General features: G+C 42.6%; 1 protein-coding gene across 1 annotated transcript; it reads left to right on the plus strand.

Moving 5' to 3' along the window:
• The first annotated feature begins 477 nt into the window (after positions 1 to 477).
• LOC109853470 lies at positions 478 to 9,730 on the plus strand. Its single transcript, XM_020425620.1, has 5 exons — positions 478 to 567; positions 6,657 to 7,213; positions 8,634 to 8,896; positions 9,515 to 9,521; positions 9,667 to 9,730. Exons 2-5 carry the CDS (start codon positions 6,912 to 6,914, stop codon positions 9,728 to 9,730), a joined length of 636 nt encoding a protein of 211 aa, XP_020281209.1. The 5' UTR covers positions 478 to 567; positions 6,657 to 6,911.
• The last annotated feature ends 1,576 nt before the right edge of the window (positions 9,731 to 11,306 follow it).

The raw sequence follows: 11,306 nt of genomic DNA on the forward strand, positions 1-11,306 counted from the left end.
CGTCGTCGTTTTTCCGAATCCCTCTTCGGTTCCTCTTCCTCCACCCTCTCTCTCTCTCTCTCTCTGTTTTCTCTCTCCGATGCCTTCCTCGTACGATATACACCGACCGAACGTATCGCCTTCCTCGCGCGCGAGTCATCCCTCCGTTATCCTTCGCAGCCTCCCTTCGCAATCTCCCTCCATTTTTGTCCTCCCCCGCAGTCTCTCTCCCTTGACTGTGTGTGCTGCTCTCCGCCGATTCTTCTCCAACCCTCCCGGATCCTCGCAGCGACATACTACTACCCACACGTACTAACCGAGCAGCGCATGTTGGTCTCTACGCGAGAGTCGGCGCAATCCTCTCGCCACCCTCCGAACGGGGTAGCACCTCGCGCCTCTCTCTCTCTCTTCTCTCTCTCTCTCTCTCTCTCTCTCTTTCTCTCTCACGATCTCGTACAGGCTCAAGTCTCAGTTCTCGCCTGGAGACCGTCCGGCGCGCAGGTGACTCCGGGACCATCTGACTCCGAACACGTCGCGATGACTCGTCGACTTGCCACGAGGCGGACGCGAGGAAACTCACAGAACAAGGTGCTCGTCCCGCTTTTCGTCGCGTCGCAACAGTATCCCTTTGGCTTCTTCTCTTGTTCTACACCGCTTCTGGCGCAGTTTTGCCGCGGCTGGCTCGTTTTCATGCGGTTGTTTCAATATTGGTTTACCTCGTGAGAGCTAAATCGTTCGTTGTTGCTTGCTTTTCCGGTTACAAAATCTGGGTAGTTCGGCAACACGTCGGAGAGAAATGAATTTTTGTGGTGAACGGTGACTTTGCAGATAGAAAGAGAGAAAGATAAAAAGAGAGAGAGAGAGAGAGAAGTGCCAGTTTTTTTTTTTTTTTTTTTTTTTTATGGAGATAGGTTGTTGATTCGATTGTCGATTCGATGATAACTTGACAAGGTTTTCGGAAAAACTACTTGGTGTGGATTGGGTTAAGTTATTTTCTCCGCGAAAGAGACAACAAAAGTTCAACCCGACAGAGATAACTTGCACAACATTGGTTTTAGCAGTTCCGATTGAATTACGTAACTAGATTTTTGGTCAATTTCTGTTTCTCCATTTCTTTTCTTCCCTCTCAAAAAAAACTTCTCGTTTCGTTAGTCGAGATATAAAATGTTTAAAGAAAGTACAACTCGATCAAGAAAAGTTGCGAGACGACTCGCGAAATATTTTCAAGAAAAGCTCTTCGCGCAAGCGTTACGTTTTCAAAATCGGTTTGAAACACATTAAACAATTTAATTTTTGCGCCAAGAGATGAAAGAAGACAAATTTGGTGGTTCCTCGTCGCACGTGGACAGACGGAGGGAGAATTATATCGCGAACTCTCTCACGATCACGTGGTCATGGCGACAATCTCTCGCCCCGGGGGGGGGGGGGGAATTATCGTCAAGATCCATCGTCAATCCAGATTGAAGGTGCATCAACGACTTAATCTTAGTTAGAGGATCGGACGAGCAATCTCGGCGGTTGATTGCCTAATTTCAGAATTAATCCGCGAATTGAACTTTGACCTTCTCTTCATCCTCCGCCGATCGACTCGTGTCGATACCTTGTCACGTACCCATTTATTTAACAAGGTCTGCAGCTGTGGATCGGCACGCAAACGCGAATACGCGATTGAATGATTACCACAAATCTCATCTAAACATAGCTCTTTGGGTTTCGCTCATCATACAACTTGCAACTATCTCAAGACTAGTATTTGATTACCGGCAAAGTTACTGCAATGTTATCGAGACCGTATACAAGGTTATATATATCTCTCTCTCTCGACGACGCCGGCGTCGTGGCGTCGTCCTTTCGGGGGAGGAGGGGGGGGGAAACTTTTTCCTTTCCACCCTCGCGACTTGGCGATCGAATGCCATTTTTTGGCAGGTTTCGATTTCCTGGAAAACAAACTGTATATACCAGATATTTCAAAACTAGTTCAGTAATCATACTGTCGTGCCATTAGAATCGAGTTTGCCGATGACTTTCGCGATGGCTCCCTGGTTAAAAAATGCGCTTTCGAGAGAGAAGCTTTTCTCTTAAATTAAGTTTGCGACGCGAAAGTAAACGTCGAAGAGTAGCGACGAAGCAGTTTTTTTTTTTTTTTCGCATAAAGGTACACAGCAAAAATCAAGTTTTGGTTACTAATTTCGTTTCTTGTTGCTAAATAATTTTTTGATTTTGTCACGCAATAAAAAAACAAACTCAAATTGCAAATTTACTATATTCGGTGACGCGAGATATTTCGTCGCAAGCGAAATTTATAAAATTAATTTCACCGTAGTCGTTGTTTTGCCACTCAATTTGGCTTGTGTGTTATCTTCGTTTCGGAAAACGGCAATTAACATAATGAATTTCGGCGTCGCACAACGCCGTTTATATCTATCACGTGTATTTAGAATCCTAAGCACGAGTATTAAAGCGGACGGAGGCGATTCTCCTTCTCGGGCTGTATAACGAGTAGCGATAAATTTCGGGCGATTTACTCTCGATGTCAAAGTTTGCGATATATATATATATATATATATATATATATATATATATACGCACACACACGTAAGAATACCGCACTTGCTGACGTTACTTTTTGCTTTCACGCTTGTTTATTTCCACTTGAATGTGTCGCTTCGCGCTCTCTCGGAGATGTTTGCCCTCCGATCTCACTTTTCTTTTTTTTATAAACATTAGTCGGGGAAATATATTTTTGCGCGTGATTATTTTACACACACACACACACACGCATTTTATTTATCCTACATATATATTTTTTATTGCTATTATTTACACGTCGCTACTTCTCGGCGCGTTTGTATAATAGCAGTTTTCTCTCGTTGACGTAAAAGAAAACGAGAAGACATATTTCACGTTACACCGTCAAGCGCGTAAAGCGAGAGTGAAACGGGGAATAATCGCCACGTGCGTCAGATGCTGGGGAAAATAATGCGTTATTGTTATGTATCCGCGCGCGCGCGCGCGCGCGGACGCGTTTGACAGAAGCTCAATGATTCGCTTTGCCAATCAGCAAAGTCCGTCGATTGCTTTTCGCGCGTTTAATCGGTTCGGCTTCGACCGTCGAGTGAAATGCGCCGCATCCCACGCGAGACGAGTGTCGGCTTTTCCGCGCGTCGATTAGTTGTCACAGAAAATACAACGTTTTAATATTCCACCAATTCTCGCGAGATTTTTTTTTTTTTTTTTTTTTCACAACGGAGCTCGTGTCGAGTTTCAACAATCACCGACAGTTTTTGTTTTTCTTTTTTTTTTTTTTTAGCCAAGTTACTCGGAAACTTAGAAATGGAGTCCACAGAAGGACATACTCGCTGAAAGTCGAATTGTCCGAGACAATTGTTGGAAACGCGCAAAGTTCTTTTAAAACGCAAACAAATAATTTGACATTTTAGCGAATGTCTCTCTCTCTTTCTCTCTGGATAAATCAGAGAGGCATATATTTGCCAAGAGTCAAATTATTGAGACAATTGTTAAGAAATGCGCAAATTTCTTTCATTGAAAGAAGAAATTATTCTCGTCTTTTTTTTTTTCACGAAAGCCTGCGTTTGAAAGACGGATAATAAAGATTCCTCTCTCTTTTTTTTTTTTTTAATTTCACTGATAACGCGAAATTCTCGTGAACGCCGCCGAGCGTATTCGTCGGTCGTTCATTCTGTTTTCTTCCTCTAATAGCCGATGCGGTTGGCAACGGCACAACGATGCTCGTTTGACGGAATTATGTGCATGTTAAATGCGCCGCGCGCGTACACCGAAGGGGGGTTTTTGTACGTCGCGTGCAGCGATAAATCATCGAGTTCTTCACCGTGTAGAAAGTAATAAACTTTCTTTCTTCTTCCCCTCCCGCCACGGTTTCCTCTGTCTATTTTCTATAGCGTAAAAATTTTTGCCAATCTCTGTTTTCTCGCGAGCTCGTGCTCCAAATTCGTTTTAAAGCGCGTCTATGTAAGCCGCAAATTTTAACGCGCTTCCCATCTCCGTCGATTGAGGAAATCGGATTGTTCGATATTTATTCGCGGTTGCTCCTCTCCACCCTTCCCTCCTCCTCCCCGGATCAACGCGACAGAAACGGATGATTCCGCATTTGTCACGATCCTCATTAACGCACGCGCGAACGGACGAGAGAAATAATCAAACTATTGTGTTTGCGCGAATTCTGAAATTCGCCCGCCTAGATGTAAATTCGCAATTGTGATGTCACGTCGTTAATATATATTCGACGATAATCAAATTCGATAATCAAGTATAATCTTTCGCGATATGATTGGCTTATGCAACGAAAGTGTATTGACGCAAGATTATGTTTTGATATGGAAAATTATTATTGACTATAATAATGCGCTACGTTGACGCAGATAATCGGAATTACAACTAGCGGATAATTTTAAAGATCAATACCCAATGTGTCTCGAATGCAAATATACCTTTAAACGTGTAAATTAATACACGCGTATGGAAATTCGAAAATTTATTCAGCACATTTGCTTGTATCTGACCTCAAAACTCTGTCTGGTTGTAAGCTTTCGCGAGCTTAAAGCTCGTTGTACTTTTCGCGCGGAGATCGCGGGAGATCGCGTTGTTTCGTGAATTTGAACAAGTCATTTAAAAGCCACGTTGCGAAAGATTTGCTTCGTGTGCTTGGTAAGAGGCGACCGCACAAAAGTTCGGATTCGATTTTGTGGCCAAGTTGTTTTTTTTTCGCAATGAATTTTTAAAATTTCACAAAGGAGTAAAATGGATAATTTATAACAAATTAACGAAGATAATTTATATATTGGAGATGCAAATTAAGTATAGATGAATGTTTCAATTGAAATCAACTCGAATTTTCCGAATTTCCAAGTGTATTGATTTACAAATAAATTTATTAAAAATTTATTTGTTTAACAATATATTTGCACGTATATATTTGGCACATGTGCTCTCGTATTGATCTTATAAATTATCTGTTAGTTGTTATAACTTTGACGAGCTTATATATAAAATTGTTTTTGATCGGAATTCATCGCACAAGTGTAGGATATTGTTTGTGTATAAAAAATATATATATTGTTTGTGTATAAAAAATACGAAGCTTGTAGCATCTCTTTCTCGTTCTTTCTCTCTCTCTTTCACTCTCTCTTTTTTTCTCACTCTCTCTGCTGTTCGTATACTGTTTATCAATTAATAAAAAATTAATTTGTACACAATTGATTGTGTATTTCGCGGAAAAACTGTGTAATCGAGTACATTATTGGGAGTTTTGACGCATTTCGTGATTCAATGATTTTCGATTTGGCGGCGGTTCCGATTATGAAATTCCGCACCAGTGATTATTGGATATTAAACAATCGCGAATTGTTATAAGCTCTTCCCCTCTCTCCCTTCTTTTCTCGCGTTTTTCTCCCGAGACTGATCAATTTAACGGCAATGCGCGGAAGCGTCGAAACCCTCTCTTCCTCGCTGCGATAATTTTTCAATACGGAAGACAGACACTCGCACGACACGACTTAAAATTCGAGTTCGCGATGTAAATAGCTCGAATATCCGCGGACTGAATTAACAGCATGCGGCGTAATTTTAGCGTAATGCAAATCGATAGCGCCGCGGTGGTGTGTGCCCTCTTTTCCTCCTCCTGCTGTGTGACCCTCTCTCTTTCTCTCTCTCTCTCTCTCTCTCTCTCTCTCTCTCTCTCTCTCGTGGCGTTTGCGAGGCGTCACGAAATCCCCGCTTTATACATGGTCTAGACCGGGTGTTTTACGTTGCCGGGACTATCACGGGGAGACGGTAAATTTTGCAAACTGCTGGCGAGCAGCCAGACATTTTTATTATGATCCGAAGCAACGCGTCGTGTCCGCGCGCACTCTATCGCTTCCCGACGCGCGCACACGCTCTATGTATTCACCGCCTATCGCTTGCGTTATCTGCGCTGGACAATTAATAAGTATATCCGAAACGGCGCGCAGATAGCGTCGCGTTGCTGTTGCTGACAAGTTTCATTCTTCGGAAGAACGAATGACGCCGTCAAATGCCTGGCTGTCGCCGCGCGGTGGTGTTTTGCGTTGACAAGCTCGCCAAGGTTGAAAAGCTCTCAGCAATTTTCGACAACGCACCAAGCTCGCACCTCACCTGCTGCAACGGCCAAAAATTTACGAGCTGGCCTTCGAATTGCGCCGCTTCATTCGCTTTTATTCGCCAGATATGGTTCCCACTGATTTCCATTTATTTTCGAATCTGAAAATAAATGACTCGGTGGAATAAAAAAAAAAAAATATGTTCGAGCAACAATGAAGTTGTCATCAAGTTGTGTCGTGATAAATGACTGACTGTCGCGCTCTCTGGCGAGCTGTGTCGCGCAAACACTATACGCGCGATAACGAGTTATACCAATAGATATAGCAATCGGAGTCTTTGTTAGAAAATAAAAGTGTAAATGAGAGAGTGAATGAATGAGAGGAGAGGAGATATCAGATTAAATTTTTGTCAAGGATATTCGAAGGTCTCGAACAAAATTCCCATTCACCACTTCACAGAATCTATATGTTTCCCCCTTCTTTTCTGACGTATCGTAATACGATAACTACGAAACACGAGCCAGCTTCGGCGAAGGCAACGGAATCGGCGTAACCCTTACCGATCCCTCCCCTTCTCAGATGCTCGTCTAACTTCTCTCCACGCATCTCGTCGAAAGAGAGAGAGATAGAAAGAAATTGCAACGCGATCGAATGTCAGTTGTCGCGGTGTGCAATCGTCGTGCTGATCTAACGGGATAAAGAAGAGGAGAAACGACGAAAGATATAGAGATATACGATGGTTAACTACGATCAGTACTCGTGATTGTTTCTCATCAATCGAAAAGGAAAGAATTGCGAAGAGTTCGGCGGGGCCCCGGCCATGGGGGAGACAGCATGTTCTCCGAGCTGTGCAGGGAGACCCTGCGGAAAGCAGCAGTGTGCTACAGTTCTGCTCGTGCAGGAAGTCCATCACCATCGCCACCAACGTCTCCGCCGCCTTCACCCGCCAAGGAGGCAAAGACTGCTGCCAACGCTGACCTGGCAAATGTCCGTGACGCCGGTGAGGGAGGCAGAGATCACTACCATTCTCCAGGGACTACCGGAAGACGAGTGTCGCCAACCGGAAACGCCGAGACCAGAGTCCCGACCTCAGACAGATCGGTCGCAACTACCGACCGCCCCAACGACTTTAGGGAGTACGTTTACGTTCGGTGCGAAGCTGACATTGGTTCATTAGCCTGAGTACTCTTCCGGGACCGAGCGAACGTCCGAGAGGAAGCTATTCGTTTTCTTTGTCACAATGTTGTTTGTTCGCGCGGATTATCGCGAGCGCTTTACTTATTTCGGATTTCTCTCGGAAAGAATTGAATTCGGAATTAAATTTATGGATTTTCGCATACTTGGTTAATCTGATTTAAATAAATTAGTTGTTAAAGCTGCTAATTAATTAAATCTAATAGTATAATTTTAACGCGCGACGGGGAACTCGAGGTAGTCTCGTGCGTTTTATCAGTAATTTTAACGATACAGAGAATACTCGGACGCGCGTTTTGATTCTTGAATTAGGTCATTCCCGATACAATGCGACGGACTAATTAAAAATATCGTCCGTGTAAAAAATTACGTAACGTGAAAACTGATGACGTTTAAGCCATGGGTTTTTTTTCGCGCGAATCAAGGGTTGTGATCCGAGTTCTATACAGCGAGCGACATCGTGGATTTACATACAAATTGCGATTAGCAAATTTTTGTTTTAATTTAATTTTTCTGACAGAGATATATATACAACGGCACTTTTGTGTTATTACGTGCAGCGCATTTTTGACAGTTATGTGTCTATCAATCTGCGTCATCGTTTTTGGACTAGTTAACGAAAACACGGACAACCGGAAAATTGTACGTTCGTCATTTTCATACGAAACAGTAGAGCCACGTTTTCGTTGTGGTCGGTGCTCATAATGGATTTATCGATCTCTCTCATCTCGTCCTGTTCATTCGAGGAAATTGATCGAACACACACGTGTCATTCGGCGTGACGTTATCCAACGTTGTCGTTCGGATATTCGCCGTATTCAAATTTTATCAAATTTTCTATTCGAGATTAAACCTAAATGCGCGTTTGTCGTCAAAATCAACAACGTGTAATGTTAACGTGTCGGGTTGAATAAACTTTGATTTACAAAAACGCGCATCGAGATACGCAATTCGATACGTTGTCGTTAAATATTTTAACTATTTAATGACAAAAACGCGCGAGCTCGCGAGAGATATTTCTGTTGTGTGTTGCCGGTAATCACATTAATTTATTTTCTGTACTGATTGCGTAACAAAAATACTAAAGAGAATATATAATTTTATTAGTTTCTAAAATAAATGAATAAAAATATATTGCACTTTTTCTGCCGATCTTTTTGCACGAAAATTGCCTCAATGATCGATCGAGCGACAACGATTTCGCGTAGCAGCTCGTCGAGCTTTGTTCAGTTTTCGCGACGCGTTTCGATCCTTTTCCAATGATCTTTTTTTTTTTGTTTTTGTTTTCAACGCAAACAATTACACACATATAAAATTCGAAAAGCAATTCTCTGGTGGCGTTAAGTGTAAACGTACTCCCAGAAAGCGACCGGCAATGCCCACCGACTTCAGCAAGCGACTGCCCGGACTTGAAGCACGGGACGGACGACGCGGCACGTGCGCCGAGCCCAGAGAATCCCAGTCGGTGTTGTTCCCCGACAGGGGAACGCAGCAACACGAGGACAACCGCGCTGGAGGAAGCACCGGTGGCGGCGAATACGGTAGACCGGACTCACGATTCAGCCGACGATCTCCAGGATCGTCGCCCGAACCCGAGGACAACTCCTCAACTTCTGGCGACGAAGGTATCCCCCTCTTGTTGCTCGCACACGCGAGCTTAGTGTTTCGAGCTCTCGCTCGAGTTTCGCGCGGCGTTCAATTTTGCCGTTTCTGACCAAGTTTCCTCGTAGTTTGCACATATCGTACGTACGGTGTGTCTGAACAATTTTGACACACAGCGCGAAGATAAATCGGGTCAATCCGAACAGACGTCGCCATTTTGTAAAATTCGCAATATTTATTAAGTTTATTAATTAGTGTGAGCCAACGAGCGCGTGGGAAGCGACGATCCGAACTTCCGTAGGCGTGTGTGATTTTCAGTTGCAGCGTCGCGAAAATCAGCAATCTGATTGACGCAAAAAGCTGCCGTCACACACGCTTGTTTGTGCCGCGCCTCTCGTTGCTGAGAGATTGCATATAAGTTATTTTTTTTTTCACACAACTGAAAATCACGTACACGTTCACAGAATTCGCATTATCGCTCCCCATACGCGCTCATTGGTTCTCACATTGATTAATTAATTAATTAATTGATTAAGTAATCAATTCAAATAAATATTGCGCGAAGTTTGCAAAATGATAAATGACTTTTCACGTTGATCTGAATTTTATCCTCATACTTCGGTTGTGTTGAAATTTTTCAGACATCCCGTATAACGATGAACTCGGAGAAACGCTGTCTCATTAAAAGTATAATATACGAAGGAGGTGGGGAAGATTTAATAGTTTGAATTGGAGTTAATGGAAAGTGTTCAACAACTTGTGTGAGTTGTTGAAATGCGTCTTTTGCGCGCAGCTTCACCGAGGAAACGGTGAAGCACGTTAGTTTCCTGGAACGCGTCGAGAAGCAAAGGATATAATTTAAAAGCGAATTTAAGACGGAACGCAAATGTGCGTTATTTTTATCGTTTTTAAAAAAATTATTTACAATTTTTTTTTCTCTCACTGTGTGTGGAATAAAAAACGATGTTATTTTCGTTTTCAAAACATCATTTTCGTTCTCTGTGAGAGAAACGATATGTTTCCTCGAATGCGCCTCTGAAAAAGTTTGCTGCCGGAGAGAAGCATAAAGAGAGAATATTCTCTTTCAAAAACATAAAGAATTCTATAGAAAAATGATCAACCAACGCGCGCAAGCGAAAATTGTCGCCGGGTATCCAAAATGTTCGATCTGTGTGTAATCCTCCGTCGCGCGAATGCGCGCGAAGCGGAATGGCGAAAGTTCGATGGGAAATTTTTACGTTTTGAGATTTACTTCTGGGAATCGCGACAGGTTTGTGATAGTTCTTTGACGAATCGGAGTTCACGAAGTTACAGGAAGCGTCTGAACAGAAGACTGTGATGATACAGTCCGGTTGAGAGTTGAAAATGGAGATAGCGCGCGCGTGAAACACAGAGAAAGCGCGTTATTGATGCAGTATTTTTTATTTTTTTATTTTTTTTACGCATCACACACTACGTATCGAATTTGAAATACACGATCTATCTTACGTTTTGTATCTCGGGGTTTTTTTTTTTTAAACATACAAGTATGTTTAAAAATCTGTCAAAGAAAAAGGCGACCAGTTTGATTTGCGGGAAAATTTATTTAAAACCGAAAATACATTCATTTCATTTTCACTCGATTGGAACTAAAAACGCTTTTTAACCCTTTGCACTCCGAACGATTCTGGACGTTGGCTATCAGCTACTCAGCGCCACTTTACGGCAGAAACTTCAGGGAAACATGCATGTTTCAAAAAGTTGCGCTGAAATAACTCAATTCCCCGTAATCACTAATAAACTTGAATGTCCCCTGAGAGGGGACATCCGAGTGATATGCTAGAATTACGATGTCCCCTGAGAGGGGACAGCGGAGTGCAAAGGGTTAACGTGTCCAGTCGTCATTGTTGTCAATAATTGCCTGACATTTTTGAGGCATACTTTTCGCTACCTTGGAGTTAACGGTGGCGGTTGGACACATTATTGATATGAAAGCATTTAAAATTTTTCACACACACACACAATCAGGTAGAATGGACGTGTGCGTATTTTCAGTTTTACAGAACAAAAATGTTTCTGTTAATTAAACCGCTCGCGTTCTCTTTAGAGACCGTCAACATTTCTTCAAGAATCATCTTTTGAACGTGATGCGCACGCGGAACTCGTGACAAAATACTTTTGTTTTTTTCTTGTCTCAAAAGTTCGGAAACAACTGAGACTTTTTCTGTATATTGTAAGAGAAAAGATCTCTCTTCTCTTTACCGGCTTCTACAAAACTTTTTCTCTAGGGTCTATCTTTTGCGGATTGAAAGTTATGCAGGTCGCGATCTCGTTTGATAGACTGGTGTATTTTCGAAATATACGATTGTAAATTGCGAAAAAAAAAATGTGACCGTAAGTCGCAATAAATCTGGCGGATTTATCATCGCGCTGCGTTTCACAAACCTGAATCGA

Source organism: Pseudomyrmex gracilis, unplaced genomic scaffold, assembly GCF_002006095.1.
Source record: "Pseudomyrmex gracilis isolate BER0280 unplaced genomic scaffold, ASM200609v1 scaffold_48, whole genome shotgun sequence".
Lineage (NCBI taxonomy): Eukaryota > Metazoa > Arthropoda > Insecta > Hymenoptera > Formicidae > Pseudomyrmex > Pseudomyrmex gracilis.